This window comes from Acipenser ruthenus, chromosome 44, assembly GCF_902713425.1.
Source record: "Acipenser ruthenus chromosome 44, fAciRut3.2 maternal haplotype, whole genome shotgun sequence".
Lineage (NCBI taxonomy): Eukaryota > Metazoa > Chordata > Actinopteri > Acipenseriformes > Acipenseridae > Acipenser > Acipenser ruthenus.
In genome coordinates, this window is record NC_081232.1 from 7564452 (window position 1) to 7586766 (window position 22315).

The 22315-nt window shown below is 37.1% G+C and overlaps 1 protein-coding gene and 3 long non-coding RNA genes across 5 annotated transcripts; all 4 read left to right on the plus strand.

The window, feature by feature from the left end:
• Positions 1–7615: 7615 nt before the first annotated feature.
• On the plus strand, positions 7616–12587 carry LOC131709698 (uncharacterized). Its single transcript, XR_009311575.1, has 6 exons — positions 7616–7722; positions 7877–7943; positions 10769–10849; positions 12044–12079; positions 12283–12324; positions 12558–12587. It is a non-coding gene; the product is annotated as an uncharacterized LOC131709698 (long non-coding RNA).
• A 96-nt stretch (positions 12588–12683) lies between these two features.
• LOC131709699 (uncharacterized) lies at positions 12684–15410 on the plus strand. Of its 2 annotated transcripts, XR_009311577.1 has the most exons (9): positions 12684–12720; positions 12934–12960; positions 13188–13223; positions 13452–13493; positions 13908–14070; positions 14284–14310; positions 14538–14573; positions 14802–14843; positions 15258–15410. It is a non-coding gene; the product is annotated as an uncharacterized LOC131709699 (long non-coding RNA). The 2 variants fall into 2 exon arrangements; XR_009311576.1 differs by lacking the exon at positions 12684–12720 and having other exon boundaries at positions 12733–12960.
• Positions 15411–15787: 377 nt separating this feature from the next.
• Positions 15788–17287, plus strand: LOC131709700 (uncharacterized). The gene is made up of 5 exons (XR_009311578.1): positions 15788–15948; positions 16161–16187; positions 16415–16450; positions 16679–16720; positions 17135–17287. It is a non-coding gene; the product is annotated as an uncharacterized LOC131709700 (long non-coding RNA).
• Positions 17288–17307: 20 nt separating this feature from the next.
• On the plus strand, positions 17308–21207 carry LOC131709684 (erythroid membrane-associated protein-like). Its single transcript, XM_059012342.1, has 10 exons — positions 17308–17825; positions 18038–18064; positions 18292–18327; positions 18556–18597; positions 19012–19038; positions 19153–19188; positions 19388–19414; positions 19795–19821; positions 19919–19945; positions 20259–21207. Exons 1-10 carry the CDS (start codon positions 17600–17602, stop codon positions 20759–20761), a joined length of 978 nt encoding a protein of 325 aa, XP_058868325.1. The 5' UTR covers positions 17308–17599; the 3' UTR covers positions 20762–21207.
• Positions 21208–22315: the final 1108 nt, after the last annotated feature.

Below are 22315 nucleotides of genomic sequence, written 5' to 3' on the forward strand. Positions count from 1 at the left end.
ACTGCCGCTCGATTCTTCTTCCACTCTCGTAAAAAGAACCGCCAGAAACAGCAGGAGACTCTCCATTGTATTGTGGGGTTGGTTTTTACAGGGATATTAATAGTAGGCTACTGTTTATATATATTTATGTATTTAATGCAGCATCATGTAATGAAAATAAACTACATAATGATATTGCAAATAATAGTAGAACAGTAGTATTTCATGTTAGATTTAGAAAGATCACGTTTTTCACTTTGTCAGCTTTTTATTAAGCATATGGGAAAACTCCAAAGCGGTGTGTAATTCAATATGTTAACATAACAATGATTGTGTATCCAGGCGCTGTCAAACACTTCCTTTCACACAATGATCTGAACTTTCGCATTTCATATTTTACACCAAAAAGCTGGAAAAAGGCATAGCAATTTTATGTATTTTTTGAAAGACTTTTAAAAACTTTAAAAGAACCCTAAAGTTGCACAATATATACCACACTATGAATTATTCTATTAGTCGTCACTTTGGTGGCGGGCGAGTGTGATCAAATAATAGCAAGGCGCATTCCGAATGCACGTGTTTACTGTCAGCAATCTGAAGGGATGTGTCTATGAACCACGGCGCTTAAAATAGCCTACAGCTATACACATGGGAAAAGGTTTTGAATCACATGGAAGTTTAGGACTGAGACCATTTAAAAAAACAACAAGATGAATATCATTTAGCTCTTTTATTTAACATCTCATGTAGTCAAAGAAACTACAAAACGACATCGCAAAAGTCAGCCAGAAGCCATAATAGTAGTATTTTCTGAAGCAAAGTTAGTTAATTCTATATATAGGGTCATGGAAATATTTTTGGCATGGCAGGTTGGTTGGGCGTGTCCGAGCACCATGAGTGCAAATTCTGAAATAAAGGCAACAAAGAAAACGTATAACAGAAAAAAGGCGACAAAATAGTTAAACAAACAACCAAACAGATAAATAAACAGAAACAATGTACACTTACCGTCCCTTGTGATTGATAAACTATCACGAACCGACAATAATGTGCTGTTAAAGTCTTCTTCCGAACACCCAATATTCTATGTATTTGCACACTGTATAGTGTTATATGAAGCCTGCACTACAGCATGACGAAGGATCGCAGAATATAACCTTGTTCGTATGACTGTAGGCTCGGGTTTCGTTGTTTTATAGAATCTGGCAATACTTTCACTTTCGTGTACTCTTTCACCGCTCCCTTCCGCCGCTGGTAGCCGCGGGGATGTTGAGCAGAGCAGTGGGGAGGATGCAAACACTTCATTATAAAACAACCACTATGAATCAGAACCTCACATCCTCACGTTATCTATCTGTCCTATACTCTGTGTATAATGATACACCCCATGCAATTCACACGCTGGCAACAGCACCATCAACACAGTGTTGCGTTAATAGACTAACAAAGATGTATTATAGACGATGCATTACATGAGTTGAGAGGGAGGAGCGAGCGGAGAGTGTCACTATAATGAACGAGAAGTTATATGCTAATATTTGGATGAATAATAAGAGCTCTCGATCCATATTTTTTGGATTCATAAATCCTCCGAGAATACAATATACAGCTCCGACCAAACGCGTTGCATCCCCCTCTATATAGAATGAACTAATTGTGCTTCATAAAGTCTATGTATTAATATCAATGACCTGGAAAACAAAATAAAACTCCTTTCCAAACTGGATTATAATCTCTGTCTGTTTCATTCATGCACTGCATCACTCCTGCACCTGTACCCAATCAACCACTTTGCCACACGATGTGAGAGATATTGGAAGTGTCTGTTTCTTCTCCTGTCTGGATTATAATCTCTGTCTGTTTCATTCACGCACTGCATCACTCCTGCACCTGCATCCAATCAACCACTTTGCCACACGATGTGAGAGATATTGGAAGTGTCTGTTTCTTCTCCTGTCTGGATTATAATCTCTGTCTGTTTCATTCACGCACGGCATCACTCCTGCACCTGTACCCAATCAACCACTTTGCCACACGATGTGAGAGATATTGGAAGTGTCTGTTTCTTCTCCTGTCTGGATTATAATCTCTGTCTGTTTCATTCACGCACTGCATCACTCCTGCACCTGTACCCAATCAACCACTTTGCCACACGATGTGAGAGATATTGGAAGTGTCTGTTTCTTCTCCAGTCTGTTTGTTTGTTAAGTCGATCTTGTGAGATTACAGGCAGCTCATGCAGAACTTCAATCAGTAACTCTGCCCTGGTTAAAAAAAAAAAGACTAAAAATGTCAAGTTTACCTGATTTGAGGAAAAACTCTTTGGATTCTGTTGAGAGAAAATAGAAGAGTTTCAATACCAGTCAATAACAGCCCTGGTAATGTCTTCAGTGCTATCAATCTACTGCAGTATGGATTGTGAGTGATGTGGTGCATATTAATCTCCGTAAAGCAGACAAACATTTCAACAACTGTGTTTCTATGTTTAGAGGCTGCAGTGGCTAAATAACTAGACTCTCAGACTCTACTGACCTGGGATCCAATCGGATGGGAATAAACCTACAGCCTATCACGTGATGCGGCACTTTTGAAATCCCCAGTGCTGTAAAATGCTCTAAAACAAATCCAGATCTTGTTTATCCTAACAGGGTATATATAGGTTGATCAAATTAAAGTGGTACTAAATTTATCCGACTTTGTAGTCTACTGTAGTCTAAACCAAGCAATGATACTTGCAATCTTAGCAGTGTCTGAGGAAGATCATTTCAACCGAAACAGTATACTGATAATGGGTTTGAAGGAAACTGTCAACAACGCCTAGAAGCGTAAATATCTAAATTTTATTTACAGTATTCAACCTTTTTTTTTTAGGTAAGTAAATAAATATTTTTTTTTGTACAAACTCCACGTGTAATAGTCATTAATCGGAAGCTTAATTAGCATCAAATAACATTCGATTTTAGAATAAACTAAATTTTGCAGTTAGTCTGTTTTAAGCGCCGTGGTTCATAGACACATCCCTTCAGATTGCTGACAGTAAACACGTGCATTCTGAATGCGCCTTGCTATTATTTGATCACACTCGCCCGCCACCAAAGTGACGACTAATAGAATAATTCATAGTGTGGTATATATTATGCAACTTTAGGGTTCTTTTAAAGTTTTTAAAAGTCTTTTAGAAGATACATAAAATTGCTATGCCTGTTTTCCAGCTTTTTGGTGTAAAAAGTGAAATGCGAAAGTTCAAATCATTGTGTGAAAGGAAGTGTTTGACAGCGCCTGGATACACAATCATTGTTATGTTAACATATTGAATTACACACCGCTTTGTAGTTTTCTCACATGGTTAATGAAAAGCTGACAAAGTGAAAAACGTGATATTTCTACATCTAACATGAAATACTACTGGTCTACTATTATTTGCAATATCATTATGTAGTTTATTTTCATTACAAGATGGTGCATTAAATACATAAATATATATAAACAGTAGCCTACTATTAATATCCCTGTAAAAACCAACCCCACAATACAATGGAGAGTCTTCTGCTGTTTCTGGCGGTTCTTTTTACGAGAGTGGAAGAAAAATCGAGCGGCGGTTTGTGGAGTTTCTATATTACTAATATTACCCTGCCAGCAGGAAACCCCCAAACTAGCGCTGCCATTTTACACCAGGGCTGAACAAACAGAACCTCTCACATGTTACCCATCTGCACAGAAAGGGTAAGTATTTATAGGAAGAACTTGTTTTGTGCAGCTATTGCACTTTTTAAATGGGGGAAACGCCAGTGAATCCAGCCGACTGAGTTCCAGTTAAAATCCTACCGATACAACAGCATATATATGACCAAATAACAACAAGGCGCATTAAGAATGCACGTGTTTACTGTCAGCAATCTGGAGGGATGTGTCTATGAACCACGGCGCTTAAAATAGCCTACAGCTATACATATCGGAAAAGGTTTTGAACCCCCTAGAATTTTCACCCGATACGTATGCCAGCGTCAGTGACACACTGTCGCTGAAGGTGAAAAGCGCTCAGTGCCTACTGGCGCTGGTGTGTAACACCTGTAACATGTTAAACCAGCGCTCAGTGTATAACATCTGTAACATGTTAATCCAGCGCTCAGTGTATAACACCTGTAACATGTTAAACCAGCGCTCAGTGTGTAACACCTGTAACATGTTAAACCAGCGCTCAGTGTGTAACACCTGTAACATGTTAAACCAGCGCTCAGTGTGTAACACCTGTAACATGTTAAACCAGCGCTCAGTGTGTAACACCTGTAACATGTTAAACCAGCGGTCAGTGTGTAACACCTGTAACATGTTAAACCAGCGCTCAGTGTATAACACCTGTAACATGTTAAACCGGCGCTCAGTGTGTAACACCTGTAACATGTTAAACCAGCGGTCAGTGTGTAACACCTGTAACATGTTAAACCAGCGCTCAGTGTATAACACCTGTAACATGTTAAACCAGCGCTCAGTGCCGCACCGCCGCGGACCAGCAGCCCATTGCAAGCTATCAAGTCAATATAGAAAGTGTCACATGACAAGTGTTCGTGTGGTGTTTTAGCTTGCTGAAATCATCTTCTTTAGAAACTTTATTTTTATTTTTGATGGCGCACATTGTAAGTGATATTCTGGAAGACGAGACTCCCTTTTCAAAGCGCGTAGAAACAAGCAATCAGCAGCGACAGTGCTTCCCGGCAGCTTTTGTCGAAATTCTCTTTTTAAAAGACTCTTCTATAGTCCATTCATTTTAATTCCGTACATGGTCTTTTTGTACTAGTGCTCAAATACACACTCCCTTTTTTCTTTATATATCTACCCGAAACCTCGGTTAATATAATTTTAGGAAATGACATGTCAGCACTGTGCTTGCATCTAGAGCGCGTGTGCCGATGAAAATAAAAATACGGCTAAAAACAGAACAGTGAATGTGAACTTGAATGTGCCGCCCCTGCTAGCTCTGCGACGCTCAACCAATAGGCAGGGACGGGACGTTGAAAAGTATTGTGGGAAATGTAGTTTTAAGACCTTGAAATATACCTTTGCTTCAATGCCTAATCCCACATTTCCCACAATTCTTTTCAACGTCCCGTCCCTGCCTATTGGCTGAGCGTCGCAGAGCTAGCAGGAGCGGCACATTCAAATTTCAAACTGTAGACAGACACGGAGCATTTCGCTTATTTGTTTTTAAGCTACTGACTGTCTCTGTTGAACCGAATACTGTTCTGCTTTTAGCCGTATTTTTATTTTCATCGGCAGACGCGCTCTGGTTTCAAGTACAGTGCTGACATGTCATTTCCTAAAATTATATTAAGCGAGGATTCAGGTAAATATATAAAGAAAAAAGGGAGTGTATATTTGAGCACTAGTACAACAAGACCATGTACGGAATTAAAATGAATGGACTATAGCAGGGGTGTGCAATTCCGGTCCTGGAGGGCCGGTGACCCTCCTGGCTTTTGTTCCAACTGTGTTCTAAATTACTTAATTAGACCAATAATTGGTAATAATTGGTCCAATTAAGTAATTTAGTGCAAGGTTGGAACAAAAGCCAGGAGGGACACCGGCCCTCCAGGGTCGGAATTGTGCAACCCTGGACTATACAATAGTCTTTTTTGTAACACTTTAATTGGTTTAAAAGCAAACACTATTGTCCATAAACTAATGTTAACAGAAAATAAATATAAAAAGAGAATTTCGACAAAAGCTGCCGGGAAGCACTGTCGTTGCTGATTGCTTGTTTCTACGCGCTTTGAAAAGGGAGTCTCGTCTTCCAGAATATCACTTACAATGTGCGCCATCAAAAATAAAAATAAAGTTTCTAAAGATGATTTCAGCAAGCTAAAACACCACACGAACACTTGTCATGTGACACTTTCTATATTGGCTTGCTAGCGTGCAATGGTCTGCTGGTCCGCGGCGGTGCGGCACTGAGCGCTGGTTTAACATGTTACAGGTGTTACACACTGAGCGCTGGTTTAACATGTTACAGGTGTTACACACTGAGCGCTGGTTTAACATGTTACAGGTGTTACACACTGAGCGCTGGTTTAACATGTTACAGGTGTTACACACTGAGCGCTGGTTTAACATGTTACAGGTGTTACACACTGAGCGCTGGTTTAACATGTTACAGGTGTTGCACACTGAGCGCTGGTTTAACATGTTACACGTGTTACACACTGAGCGCTGGTTTAACATGTTACAGGTGTTACACACTGAGCGCTGGTTTAACATGTTACACGTGTTACACACTGAGTGCTGGTTTAACATGTTACAGGTGTTACACACTGAGCGCTGGTTTAACATGTTACAGGTGTTATACACTGAGCGCTGGTTTAACATGTTACAGGTGTTACACACTGAGCGCTGGTTTAACATGTTACAGGTGTTACACACTGAGCGCTGGTTTAACATGTTACAGGTGTTATACACTGAGCGCTGGTTTAACATGTTACAGGTGTTATACACTGAGCGCTGGTTTAACATGTTACAGGTGTTACACACCAGCGCCAGGAGGCACTGAGCGCTTTTCACCTCCAGCGACAGTGTGTCACTGACGCGGGCATGCGTATCGGGTGGAATTTTAGACTAGTAGTATTTTCTGAAGCAAAGTTAGTTCATTCTATATATAGGGTGATGGGAATATTTTTGCCCTGGCACGTGTATTTGCACACTGTATAGTGTTATATGAAACCTGCACTACAGCACGACGAAGGATCGCAGAATATAACCTTGTTCGTGTGACTGTAGGCTCGGGTTCTGTTGTTTTGTAGAATCTGGCAATACTTTCGCTTTCGTTTTCGTTTTCTCTTTCACCGCTCCCTTCCGAGGTAGCCGAGAGGACTTTAAGCAGAGCAGTGGGGAGGATGCAAACGCTTCATTATAAAACAACCACTATGAATCAGAACCTCACATCCCGTTATCTATCTGTCCTATACTCTGTGTATAATGATACACCCCATGCAATTCACACGCTGGCAACAGCACCATCAACACAGTGTTGCGTTAATAGACTAACAAAGATGTATTATAGACGATGCGTTACATGAGTTGAGAGGGAGGGGCGAGCGGAGAGTGTCACTATAATGAACGAGAAGTTATATGCTGATATTTGGATGAATAATAAGAGCTCTCGATCCATATGTTTAGGTTTCACAAATCCTCCGAGAATACAATATACAGCTCCGGCCAAACGTGTTGCATCCCCCTCTATATAGAATGAACTAATTGTGCTTCATAAAGTCTATGTATTAATATCAATGTGGGGACAACATTTGAGAAAATGTCCCCACAAAGATTGTACATGTAAACAAGCTAATTAGGAGGCTGTGTGGTCCAGTTGTTAAAGAAACGGGCTTGTAACCAGGATGTCCCCTGTTCAAATCCCACCTCAGCCACTGACTCATTGTGTGACCCTGAGCAAGTCACTTCACCTCCTTGTGCTCCGTCTTTCGGGTGAGACGTAGTTGTAAGTGACTCTGCAGCTGATGCATAGTTCACACACCCTAGTCTCTGTAAGTCGCCTTGGATAAAGGCGTCTGCTAAATAAACAAATAATAATATCCAGTCCCGTTATGATGCGAGTTTGTGAAAGTGAAAGTGTTTTTGCAGAGAAATGCCTCTCTTGTTCGCCTAGCTAAAACAAGAAACCCGACATTTTGAGACATTCCCGAAAAGAACAAAACCTTCCACTGAACGACTGAGGCAACGAGAAGAACTAGAAAGGTACAGAGAGAGAGAGAGAGAGAGAGAGAGAGAGGACAGTTTGTGATAGTTGAACTGAAATACTCATTTCTAAACCGCCAATGAGATGCATGTTGAATATATTATTGGTGTTCTGAAATAGGCAGAGATTTATTTATTTTTTGTCACTAACCAGGTCCGGTTTCTGTGCAACCTGCCACCCTATATTAAGTGAAAGTCTATGGGGACACAACGCCAATCAGGTAATTATTATTATTATTATTATTATTATTATTATTATTATTATTATTATTATTATTATTATTATTAGTGGCATGCTTTTGATTCAGCTTGTATTGTGCCATTGTTCTGTGTGCTCGGATGTAACCTGGTTTCTGTTTTGAAAAATGGTCTGAACCATGTACAGAACTTTCAATTGGGTTTCTCCGCGGTATGTGGGATTATGAAATGACCTTTTTAGGTTTACATTTGGTCAATACCCATTAAGCACTCCAGCAGCTCCAGCTGTGGCAGCGACAAACGGAGTATAAAACAGTGACAGGATTTGCAGAACAATCACTTCACACCGGCGCAATACCGCTTTGTATCATTATGCTAACAGAGTCAACATTGGGAATAGTAACGGGATCTTGAAACCCAAAATCAAAGAACAACACAACCAAATCGAGTGCGTGAATAATTCCCATACATGAAAACAGAATCCATTATACTACTCCGCGCTACAATATAAATACACAAATGAAACAACGCGAGTGTAGAATTTTAAACACCCAATAAGAATGTAAAGCAAAGAGAAGAACCCGAATTTAAATGTGACTCTGGCTGTAAAATACATCGCCGGAAGCGACTCCCAGCACTCGCGATAGCAGACTCCAGTCGCATCACTCCATTCTGACCACGGTTACAATGCAGAGTTTTTATCTGGAGCCATTATCACGACTGACCTAAAATATAAATACATACATGCATCTGATCATGTATATTATGGTAGTAATATATTTTTTATGTTTAATTTTAGTTGTAACCAATGTTTTTTTACCCGGTTTTCTCCCAAATTTGGAATGCCCAATTATATTTTTTATCCTGGTTCACTGCCACAACCCGCCTGCCTCACGGGTAACAGAGGCTGAAACACACGTCCTCTGAAACGTGTTCCTGCCAAGCCGTCATTTTTCGCACTGCGGATCCACAGCGAAGCCACCAGACCTATAGTGCCGGAGGACAACACAGATCTGAACGGCTTCACTGCAGACCCGCAGTCGCCCTGTCAGCCACAGGGGTCGCTGGTGCGCGGTGAACCATGGATTGCCCTGCCGGCCTAAGCCCTCCCTACCCGGGCTGCGCTCGGCCAGTTGTGCGCCGCCCCCTAGGACCCCCCGGTCATGGTCGGCAATGACATAGCCTGGATTTGAACCTAGGATCTCCAGGGGCCGGTTTTTCAAAACGTTTAATCTGGAAAACAGTGATCCGGATTTTGTGTTCCAGATTTCTTTATCTAGATCGTTTTGATTTGTTTTTTTTCAGTCATTGCTGGATTGCTTGTACCCACATTATAAATGATGCGTTCGAAGTTCGATTTGTTTTTAAAGGAATCTCAATCACAAAATCTATATGCAAACTTAATCCACGTTTTTATTGTAGATTACAGTACATTGCATCTCGATTGAAAATGCAGAAGCACAGAACTATGGACAGTTTTTTTCTTCCAAAGGGACAGCATGAATGGTCACAAGGCCATTTAGTTTGAACTATTTCAACACTGCAGACCTGTATACAGGGCTAGGGAAAATAACACGGCACTAAACTGATCTAATACACCAATGCGTGTCTACGGCGGTCTAATGTTTTCCAGTATGGATGCTGTTTAGTGTCACTCATTCGTGCTGAAAGTCTTACTGAAGCTGGTGGCAGTATCAGTGGACATTTACTGCAGTTGATAAATGTCCTGAAAAGTGATCATTAGAATCGATGGGATGTATAATACTTCTACCCGAAGCTTATCAGCATGTTGATTATTCTGTTGCGCCGACACCCCGTTGTTTCAAATTGAAGCTTCATCACTGAACTCGCTTCATTTTTCATATAAACTCCAAACACATCACTTTGTTGGAACTGAAAAGCTGAAGAAAATATTGTGTGGCATAACTGAGCATGTGTTTATTAAAGTTATTTCTCATATAAAATACTCTCAAATATACAGCCACCGCTCTGCATGGGGTGCAGGATGCCCCTATAGCCTGGGACCGGTTTTTCAAAACCTAATCTGGATCAAGTGATCCGGATTTTGTAATCCTAGATTTTGTGATTGAGATTCCTTTAAAAACAAATCGAACTTTGTAAGCATAATTCTAGTTTGTGTACATCGTTAAAAACGGCTATCTAGCACTGTTACACAACCTCAGATAAAACGGGTTTTACTTAAATAGGTACAATGCATTCCACACACATTGGTTAAAAATCTGATGAGCTATACTTCTTTAAACAAAATGTAAATACATTAAAAACACCAGAACACGAATTACCAGAGAGAGAAAAAAAGACTCGTGTCTCTTTAGCTAGCCTGTAGCTGTGTGTGGCGTGACAGTGCAGATTAGACAACCACGATCTGATCATGCGATCGTCACCCGAAGAATCATAGAACACAAAAGAAATCGCGGAAACAAAAAGGAAACAGTGGACAAGACTTGATATGATTTGGCCACACAATGCTCGCCCTGTTCCGGAGTCGCGGGGTAAGGAAACGTAACGCTCCAGACACCGTAGCACCGCACGCATGCATACGCAAACACACACACACACACACACACACACACACACACACACACACACACACGCACACACACACACACACAGAGGAACCTGAAAATTAGCTTCTCCGGTCCATTTGAACGGAAGTGGCTTTTATCTCCGTTTCTATATCCAGCTTCCATAGACTTGCATCATAGAGACGCAATGTGATTCTGTATTAACTCGCAGCCCTTCATCCAGAGCCTCTCTCACCCAGCACACACAGCGCGCTTTCACAGGTTTGTTCATTTATGGATTTCTCCTCTTTCTTGTGTTACAGGAGCCTCTTCTGAAGAGGGTTTCTGCGTTGCGGTAGTGGGGATTTTAGTGGCAGTAATCCTCTGGTGTGCTTTTCGTATAGGTAATGTATTCTTTCTATATTCTTATGATTTATATTCTGTCATGACTGTGTCCTCACCATAAGTAACTCAATGCGCTGCTAGAGAGTTTAGAGGAGGAAAGGGATAATGTACCGAATTAACATGAAAAATAAATACACAAATACATCAATTAATACATAAACAGATCTATAAATAAATACATACATGTCTGTATATTTATTTATTTCGACATGTATTTATTTGTTTATTTATTTATGCATTAATTTATTTTTTTTCATTTTGGCATAAAATATCATCCATAACCAAAACTATAATTTAATACAGTGTACGTTTGGCTACATTAAAATAGGAGTTCTCTAACTTTATTTTGTTTTCTCTCTGTCCTGAGGTACTTTATTTTATCATTGTGTTCTATTAAATGTATCTTCTCTTGTTTCTCCGTATCTCATGAAACTCGCGGCTGTTTTGTCAGAGTTTCCCTGAATATCTAACGTGTCTCCCGACAGTCCGAAACTCACTAGCTCCGTCTGTTTGAACCCGACTCTTAACCCGAACGCTGTTTCCCTCATAAAATGAAAAACTTTTCTGCTGTTTTCCGACAGGCGGAATGGGTGTTATTTACATAAAGGCGGCGGAACAACTAATCAGTATTTAAATGAGAAACCGCTATGTTAATGACAGCTTTTACGTCGTTTCAGGATTTCAGTCACCTGACAGGTGGGATTGAAAGGTGTAAAGGCGGAGCGTGTTTAAGGAGACTCTGAGAAACAAGAGAAGATACATTTCACAGAACACAATAATAAAGCAAAGTACATCAGGACAGAGAGAAAAAATATATACTGTATTAAATTATAGTTTGTATTTAATTATTTATATATTTATTCATTTATTTCTGTGTTCGTTTATTTATTTCTCATGTTATTTCGGTAGCCCCTTCATTTCCGTAACATTCCTCATACTGTCAGAATCGTGGTTTTGAGACTGTTCTCATCCTTCCTGGCTATTTCTTCTGTTTGCTCGGAACTTGACAAACAGTCGGAAAACTGAAACTCCGCCACAAAAGCCCGCCCGACGATCTGAAAAGCTTTGATATTCAAGCAAGTAAGTGGATAGACAGTGGCGAGCATGCGCAGTAGAAAAAGAAGCAAAAACTGACGAGAATCAAAAATTGAGTGAACACCGGAACACAAACCTGTACTTGTTTTCTGTTTTAGACCGTATGAAAAGAGAGAACGAGAGACTGACAAGCGGTAAGTGTATAAATAATCTGCAGAAAGAAAGTGTAACAAAAATGATGGAATGCTGTATCACGGGCACCTCCCATATTTGGTCTTCTAAGTATATTAATAATGTAACTAATGCAGTGAAATCTAGTCATATCACCCTTAATGATGAATCTCAACTCTTCCAAACTAGTAAAACTAACATAACTGTCTTTGTTTGTGTCTTTTAGAAAAGGAGGATCTAAAAAGAGAGAACGAGAGACTGGGAAAAGGTAAGTGTATAAATAAATAATTTGCAGAAAGAAAGTTTAACAAAAATGATGGAATGCTGTATCGCTAATAAAATTACAACAAAGGAATGCATTGGAAACACCTATATTTGGGCTTTAGGTATATTAATAATGTAACCAATGCAATTAAATCTAGTCATATAACTCTTAATGATGAATCTCAACTGTTCTAAACTAGTAAAACTAACCAAGCTGTCTTTGTTTGTGTCTTTTAGAAAATGGGGGACTTCTGGAGCAAAATGGCAAGATTAATACATTCATCGCATTCTTTTTATTAAATTACTTAAATTATTGTATTCATGAGCAAGAACACAAACTAAACTTTCATTTTTTCTGTTTTAGACATTTTAAAAAGGGAGAAAGAGAGACTGGGAAAAGGTAAGTGTATAAATAATCTGCAGAAAGAAAGTTTCCATTTCAATCTCCCTTTATCAGAAACCCTAGCAGTTCTAATTTTAAATGCTCTGCAGTTTGTTTGGAGAATATTAAAGACTTACAAACACACATCTCTGTTGTGATTGAACTAAATTTAGAACTCAAAATGAGGGAATGCTGTATCACTAATGAAATGGTTTCTGTGTTTCATACCAGATTGCGAAGAACTTCAAAAGGACCGGAGTAAGAATATTAATTTTATTTTTTAATAATCTCCTCTTTCTTTCCTTAGTTCATCACACTAATGAGACAGTAGTATCTTGAAGTATAATAATATGAACCATTGGGTTCCTGTTAGTATTATTTTCTCATTATGAATAATAGCATCGCTGGTTCTCTGTGTGTGTGTTGAATTGCATGAGTTAATGAACCAGAACAGAAGGTAAACTTTTCACTCTTTTCTGTTTTAGATATTTTAAAAAGCGAGAAGAATAAACTGGGAAAAGGTAAGTGTATAATAATTTGCAGAAAGAAAGTAACAAAAATGATGGAATGCTGTATCACTAATGAAATTACGACAAAATAATGCATTGGGCACCTCCCATAATTGGTCTTCTAAGTATATTAATAATGTAACTAATGCAGTGAAATCTAGTCACATCACCCTTAATGATGAATCTCAACTCTTCCAAACTAGTAAAACTAACATAACTGTCTTTGTTTGTGTCTTTTAGAAAAAGAGGATCTAAAAAGAGAGAACGAGAGACTGGGAAAAGGTAAGTGTATAAATAAATAATTTGCAGAAAGAAAGTTTAACAAAAATGATGGAATGCTGTATCGCTAATAAAATTACGAAAAAATAATGCATTTGGCACCTCCCATATTTGGTCTTCTAAGTATATTAATGCTCTGCATTCTGTTTGGAGAATATTAAAGAGTTACAAACACACGTCTCTGTTGTGATTGAACTAAATTTAAAACTGAAATGAGGGAATGCTGTACCACTAATGAAATCAAGGCAAAATCATCCATTGGACAATGCGATTGAGCTTTGGGACCATTTATGGTCTTCTAAGTATATTAATAATGTAACTAATGCAATGAAATCTAGTCATATCACCCTTAATGATGAATCTCAACTGTTCTAAACTAGTAAAACTAACCAAGCTGTCTTTGTTTGTGTCTTTTAGAAAATGGGGGACTTCTGGAGCAAAATGGCAAGATTAATACATTCATCTCATTCTTTTTATTAAATTACTTAAATTATTGTATTCATGAGCAAGAACACAAACTAAACTTTCATTTTTTCTGTTTTAGACATTTTAAAAAGGGAGAAAGAGAGACTGGGAAAAGGTAAGTGTATAAATAATCTGCAGAAAGAAAGTTTCCATTTCAATCTCCCTTTATCAGAAACCCTAGCAGTTCTAATTTTAAATGCTCTGCAGTTTGTTTGGAGAATATTAAAGACTTACAAACACACATCTCTGTTGTGATTGAACTAAATTTAGAACTCAAAATGAGGGAATGCTGTATCACTAATGAAATGGTTTCTGTGTTTCATACCAGATTGCGAAGAACTTCAACAGGACCGGAGTAAGAATATTAATTTTATTTTTTAATAATCTCCTCTTTCTTTCCTTAGTTCATCACACTAATGAGACAGTAGTATCTTGAAGTATAATAATATGAACCATTGGGTTCCTGTTAGTATTATTTTCTCATTATGAATAATAGCATCGCTGGTTCTCTGTGTGTGTGTTGAATTGCATGAGTTAATGAACCAGAACAGAAGGTAAACTTTTCACTCTTTTCTGTTTTAGATATTTTAAAAAGCGAGAAGAATAAACTGGGAAAAGGTAAGTGTATAATAATTTGCAGAAAGAAAGTAACAAAAATGATGGAATGCTGTATCACTAATGAAATTACGACAAAATAATGCATTGGGCACCTCCCATAATTGGTCTTCTAAGTATATTAATAATGTAACTAATGCATTGAAATCTAGTCACATCACCCTTAATGATGAATCTCAACTCTTCCAAACTAGTAAAACTAACATAACTGTCTTTGTTTGTGTCTTTTAGAAAAAGAGGATCTAAAAAGAGAGAACGAGAGACTGGGAAAAGGTAAGTGTATAAATAAATAATTTGCAGAAAGAAAGTTTAACAAAAATGATGGAATGCTGTATCGCTAATAAAATTACGAAAAAATAATGCATTGGGCACCTCCCATATTTGGTCTTCTAAGTATATTAATGCTCTGCATTCTGTTTGGAGAATATTAAAGAGTTACAAACACACGTCTCTGTTGTGATTGAACTACATTTAAAACTGAAATGAGGGAATGCTGTACCACTAATGAAATCAAGGCAAAATCATCCATTGGACAATGCGATTGAGCTTTGGGACCATTTATGGTCTTCTAAGTATATTAATAATGTAACTAATGCAATGAAATCTAGTCATATCACCCTTAATGATGAATCTCAACTGTTCTAAACTAGTAAAACTAACCAAGCTGTCTTTGTTTGTGTCTTTTAGAAAATGGGGGACTTCTGGAGCAAAATGGCAAGATTAATACATTCATCTCATTCTTTTTATTAAATTACTTAAATTATTGTATTCATGAGCAAGAACACAAACTAAACTTTCATTTTTTCTGTTTTAGACATTTTAAAAAGGGAGAAAGAGAGACTGGGGAAAGGTAAGTGTATAAATAATCTGCAGAAAGAAAGTTTCCATTTCAATCTCCCTTTATCAGAAACCCTAGCAGTTCTAATTCTAAATGCTCTGCAGTTTGTTTGGAGAATATTAAAGAGTTACAAACACACGTCTCTGTTGTGATTGAACTACATTTAAAACTGAAATGAGGGAATGCTGTACCGCTAATGAAATCAAGGCAAAATCATCCATTGGACAATGCGATTGAGCTCTGGGACCATTTATGGTCTTCTAAGTATATTAATAATGTAACTAATGCAATGAAATCTAGTCATATCACCCTTAATGATGAATCTCAACTGTTCCAAACTAGGAAAACTAACCAAGCTGTCTTTGTGTCTTTTAGAAAATGGGGGTCTTCTGGATCAAAATGGCAAGATTAATACATTCATCTCATTCTTTTTATTAAATTACTTAAATTATTGTATTCATGAGCAAGAACACAAACTAAACTTTTCACTCTTTTCTGTTTTAGACATTTTAAAAAGGGAGAAAGAGAGTCTGGAAGAAGGTAAGTGTATAAATAATCTGCAGAAAGAAATTCCATTTCAATCTCCCTTTATCAGAAACCCTAGCAGTTCTAATTCTAAATGCTCTGCAGTTTGTTTGGAGAATATTAAAGACTTACAAACACACATCTCTGTTGTGATTGAACTAAATTTAGAACTCAAAATGAGGGAATGCTGTATCACTAATGAAATGGTTTCTGTGTTTCATACCTAGATTGCGAAGAACTTCAACAGGACCGGAGTAAGAATATTAATTTTATTTTTTAATAATCTCCTCTTTCTTTCCTTAGTTCATCACACTAATGAGACAGTAGTATCTTGAAGTATAATAATATGAACCATTGGGTTCCTGTTAGTATTATTTTCTCATTATGAATAATAGCATCGCTGGTTCTCTGTGTGTGTGTTGAATTGCATGAGTTAATGAACCAGAACAGAAGGTAAACTTTTCACTCTTTTCTGTTTTAGATATTTTAAAAAGCGAGAAGAATAAACTGGGAAAAGGTAAGTGTATAATAATTTGCAGAAAGAAAGTAACAAAAATGATGGAATGCTGTATCACTAATGAAATTACGACAAAATAATGCATTGGGCACCTCCCATAATTGGTCTTCTAAGTATATTAATAATGTAACTAATGCATTGAAATCTAGTCACATCACCCTTAATGATGAATCTCAACTCTTCCAAACTAGTAAAACTAACATAACTGTCTTTGTTTGTGTCTTTTAGAAAAAGAGGATCTAAAAAGAGAGAACGAGAGACTGGGAAAAGGTAAGTGTATAAATAAATAATTTGCAGAAAGAAAGTTTAACAAAAATGATGGAATGCTGTATCGCTAATAAAATTACGAAAAAATAATGCATTGGGCACCTCCCATATTTGGTCTTCTAAGTATATTAATGCTCTGCATTCTGTTTGGAGAATATTAAAGAGTTACAAACACACGTCTCTGTTGTGATTGAACTACATTTAAAACTGAAATGAGGGAATGCTGTACCGCTAATGAAATCAAGGCAAAATCATCCATTGGACAATGCGATTGAGCTTTGGGACCATTTATGGTCTTCTAAGTATATTAATAATGTAACTAATGCAATGAAATCTAGTCATATCACCCTTAATGATGAATCTCAACTGTTCTAAACTAGTAAAACTAACCAAGCTGTCTTTGTTTGTGTCTTTTAGAAAATGGGGGACTTCTGGAGCAAAATGGCAAGATTAATACATTCATCTCATTCTTTTTATTAAATTACTTAAATTATTGTATTCATGAGCAAGAACACAAACTAAACTTTCATTTTTTCTGTTTTAGACATTTTAAAAAGGGAGAAAGAGAGACTGGGGAAAGGTAAGTGTATAAATAATCTGCAGAAAGAAAGTTTCCATTTCAATCTCCCTTTATCAGAAACCCTAGCAGTTCTAATTCTAAATGCTCTGCAGTTTGTTTGGAGAATATTAAAGAGTTACAAACACACGTCTCTGTTGTGATTGAACTACATTTAAAACTGAAATGAGGGAATGCTGTACCGCTAATGAAATCAAGGCAAAATCATCCATTGGACAATGCGATTGAGCTCTGGGACCATTTATGGTCTTCTAAGTATATTAATAATGTAACTAATGCAATGAAATCTAGTCATATCACCCTTAATGATGAATCTCAACTGTTCCAAACTAGCAAAACTAACCAAGCTGTCTTTGTGTCTTTTAGAAAATGGGGGTCTTCTGGATCAAAATGGCAAGATTAATACATTCATCTCATTCTTTTTATTAAATTACTTAAATTATTGTATTCATGAGCAAGAACACAAACTAAACTTTTCACTCTTTTCTGTTTTAGACATTTTAAAAAGGGAGAATGAGAGTCTGGGAGAAGGTAAGTGTATAAATATTCTGCAGAAAGAAATTCCATTTCAATCTCCCTTTATCAGAAACCCTAGCAGTTCTAATTTTAAATGCTCTGCAGTTTGTTTGGAGAATATTAAAGACTTACAAACACACATCTCTGTTGTGATTGAACTAAATTTAGAACTCAAAATGAGGGAATGCTGTATCACTAATGAAATGGTTTCTGTGTTTCATACCTAGATTGCGAAGAACTTCAACAGGACCGGAGTAAGAATATTAATTTTATTTTTTAATAATCTCCTCTTTCTTTCCTTAGTTCATCACACTAATGAGACAGTAGTATCTTGAAGTATAATAATATGAACCATTGGGTTCCTGTTAGTATTATTTTCTCATTATGAATAATAGCATCGCTGGTTCTCTGTGTGTGTGTTGAATTGCATGAGTTAATGAACCAGAACAGAAGGTAAACTTTTCACTCTTTTCTGTTTTAGATATTTTAAAAAGCGAGAAGAATAAACTGGGAAAAGGTAAGTGTATAATAATTTGCAGAAAGAAAGTAACAAAAATGATGGAATGCTGTATCACTAATGAAATTACGACAAAATAATGCATTGGGCACCTCCCATAATTGGTCTTCTAAGTATATTAATAATGTAACTAATGCATTGAAATCTAGTCACATCACCCTTAATGATGAATCTCAACTCTTCCAAACTAGTAAAACTAACATAACTGTCTTTGTTTGTGTCTTTTAGAAAAAGAGGATCTAAAAAGAGAGAACGAGAGACTGGGAAAAGGTAAGTGTATAAATAAATAATTTGCAGAAAGAAAGTTTAACAAAAATGATGGAATGCTGTATCGCTAATAAAATTACGAAAAAATAATGCATTGGGCACCTCCCATATTTGGTCTTCTAAGTATATTAATGCTCTGCATTCTGTTTGGAGAATATTAAAGAGTTACAAACACACGTCTCTGTTGTGATTGAACTACATTTAAAACTGAAATGAGGGAATGCTGTACCACTAATGAAATCAAGGCAAAATCATCCATTGGACAATGCGATTGAGCTTTGGGACCATTTATGGTCTTCTAAGTATATTAATAATGTAACTAATGCAATGAAATCTAGTCATATCACCCTTAATGATGAATCTCAACTGTTCTAAACTAGTAAAACTAACCAAGCTGTCTTTGTTTGTGTCTTTTAGAAAATGGGGGACTTCTGGAGCAAAATGGCAAGATTAATACATTCATCTCATTATTCTTTTTATTAAATTAAACCATTGTATTGCATCACATGAGTTCATGAGCAGAAATACAAACTCAACTTTTCATTTTCTATCTTTTAGAGACTTTAAAACAGGAGAAAGAGAAGGTTGAAGCAGGTAAGATTTCAAATGCAATTGATCAGAAACACGTTATTATTTTAATAAAGTAACACTGAAATAAAGTAACACTGAAAACCAATTGTAGGGAGAATATTAAATAGTTCAGAACTCTGTTGTGGTTTTATTACATTTAAAACTGAAATGGGGGGAATGCTTCTGCACTTAATGAAATGGTTTCTGTGTGTTTCATTCCTAGATTTTAAAGAACTTCGAAGAAATACCAGTAAGAATATGTGTTGTGTTTTTTCTATCGAGGATCTATATCTTTCTATCTCATATAAGTGAATTCAACATGTGTCATTGGTTCACTTCAGTATTAATAAACTCCTGGCCTCTCTCTCTTTTTATTATTTTTTCATTATGAATAATAAATCATCTTTCAAAACTGGTTCATTGGGTGTATTGAAAAAAGCAGCTGCTATCAATGTCAGGTTTAATTGATTAGTTTAGATGTGTAAATTATTTAATGGGGTGGATCAAACCCTCTGTACCAAGTTGTGTGCAGATTAGAAGAGTCCCATTAAGGGTTTGTTTGGACACTAATTATAATTTTATTGTGGCAATTTCCTCCCACCCTTAAATATATTCTATTCTCTCAAACAGACACGTGTGTCTATGCCGTTGACAGAGGTATAACATTTTAATCTGCATTAATACACTTACAGTAATCAGAATCCACAGATTCATTATCTTACACTTGATTCATTCTTCTATTCGTTTATTTCAGATTGGAAAAGATTAATTGAAGCTTGTGGTAAGTTTGCATTGAATAAATCATATTCTCAAAATTCTAATTGAACACATTTAGTTTTAAATGTGTTTAAAAAAATATTAAATGTAGCATCGCTTGCAATTTCTAATGTAATATATAGAAGAAAAAAATAATATTAAATGTTTGTTTCCAGTTACAAGCATTAAAATCTGTCTAAATACAGTTGTTATGGTCAAAAAATGAAAGTGTTGTTGTTCATAATCGTGAGAGAGAGAAAGCATCAATAATCAAGTTCCCTGCTTTCTGCTTTTCCTGTGATTCTCAATAACACACTCTTCTCATTCCTTTACCTCAGTCATTGTGACTCTAGACCCTGACACAGCCAGTCCCTGCCTCGCAGTCTCTGAAGACGGCTCACGAGTGAGATTCACAGGGGAGGGATCAGCAGAGTGGCCCAGTGTGCTGGGCAGGGAGGGGTTCACCTCAGGGGGGCACTACTGGGAGGTGGAGGTGGGGGAGAAGGGCTACTGGGTCCTGGGGGTCTCCACACACCCTCATGAGAAGAGCATACCTCAGAAACCAGGGGAGGGCTACTGGCTTGTGAGGCTGGTTAAAGGGAAGACCTGTAAAGCTGTGAGCCAGTCAGTGGATCAGACCTTAAATGTGGAGAAGATGTGCAAGATGTGGGGGGTGTATCTGGATCACGGGGGAGGGAGGCTGTCGTTTTACAATGCAGAGACCAGATTTCACATCCATACTTTAGAAGGCTCATTCCCTGGGCAGGTCTACCCCATTTTCAGCCCAGGGTCACACGATAAAGGACCCTTGATAATCAATACAAAAGTGAAGAATGTGTAGTCCTGACTAGTAGCCTACTACACTATATTATATTATATATATATATATATATATATATATATATATATATATATATATATATATCCACACAGTTATGTGCTGTGGATTCTAATTGAAGGACATAGATATTTTAACAACACATTGACACCACGATTTTATTTCAAATATTTAGACTCGTATTTCCTCAATCAGATATCCTGCTTGCATATTCATATTAGATTTGCTGGTTTAAGAGTGGTATTGGTTTGTATAGAAAAGCCACATGGATGAATGCTTGTTTTTCCATGTAGTTGATATTTACACTGAAGCTGGAATATCACCTGGATATTATTGCTGGCTGAGATTAATGTTCTGACTTGTGCTATATTGATGCTAATCTTCTTTTACATTTTTTTTTCAATGTATTATTTTACTAACTTTAATAAAAATATATATACATAAATGTACTGATTTTTTTCCCTGGCCTGATGCTATTATATCATTTTAACTTCAAACATGGAAATATAATAATTAGTATTGTAAAAATGTGTTTTTAATTTCTGTTGAAAAAACACATAAGGAAAAGACACATTTTAAAAATACAATGATAATCTGTACCCTGGTAGTTAATCTGTACCCAAATCACTACAATTATGAAATGTTGTCTATGGAAAGGATGGGAACAAAATATTTACAAACTGCTGTCTGTCTGTCTGTCTCTGACAGCATACAGGAAGGTATTGGAGTTTTGTTATTGTTAGATATTTTGTATTCAGGTTATGAAAAGAAGAAGAGTCTATAGGGGAAGAATGCGTGCTGGTGAGAGAAAAGAACGCGGGTTTTAAAGAAGCCTTGTATTGCGTATTTAAAATAAAACTTCAAGTCAAGGTTTCATCAGTGTATTGTATTGCGTCCATGATTGACTGTGGGTGAAGGTTCTGTTACATATTAAAGCACTGTATTCTGTGTTATATATGGCTGTGTGATACAGTGTATAACTATAGCAGGTTGTGCTTTGTTTCTTGTTTCTGTTTCTACTGTTCTGTGTGTTTTAAATACAGCAGCACCCTAAATAACAGGCGCGGACTGGCCATCGGGAAGTGCAGGAGAATCCCCGGTGGGCCGGTACAGCAGGTACAAGCAGTAGAGTTTATGGATGCATTAAAATAGATTAAAGACTTGGCTGCGCCTCGTACCTAATAACGCCCTAGCTGTGACTATATACACGATATATCACTGCCTCTCGTACCTTATTGATTTTATAAAACAGCTACACCAATATTTGTGACGTTAGTCACTTTTTGCGATCTAGTCAGCTATGTATAGCTATGCTATGCTAGCTGGGTTACTAAAAAAACATTAGCTCAAACATTTCCGAGGTCGCGTCTCTCTTTCTCTCCACCATTTAGCTGGTTACCCCTGATAGAAACTGAAACAAAATCATGGCAAGCCGAGCTGATGGTGGTATTAGCCAATTTTTATTTGTATAACTATAGCATGACATGCTATTTGGCTATAGTATTGCCCCCTGCTGGACACTCACAGCGTATTATTATTTATTTCTATCCAAGGGCG

What these genes read in the sequence shown, in the direction of transcription:
- LOC131709684 (XM_059012342.1), top strand. Translation starts at nt 17,600, where the DNA reads ATGATGAATCTCAACTGTTCCAAACTAGCAAAACTAACCAAGCTGTCT. An exon ending in GAATGAGAGTCTGGGAGAAG is followed by an intron (nt 17,826 to 18,037) that starts GTAAGTGTATAA and finishes TTTCATACCTAG; the next exon opens with ATTGCGAAGAACTTCAACAG. An exon ending in GAAGAATAAACTGGGAAAAG is followed by an intron (nt 18,328 to 18,555) that starts GTAAGTGTATAA and finishes TGTGTCTTTTAG; the next exon opens with AAAAAGAGGATCTAAAAAGA.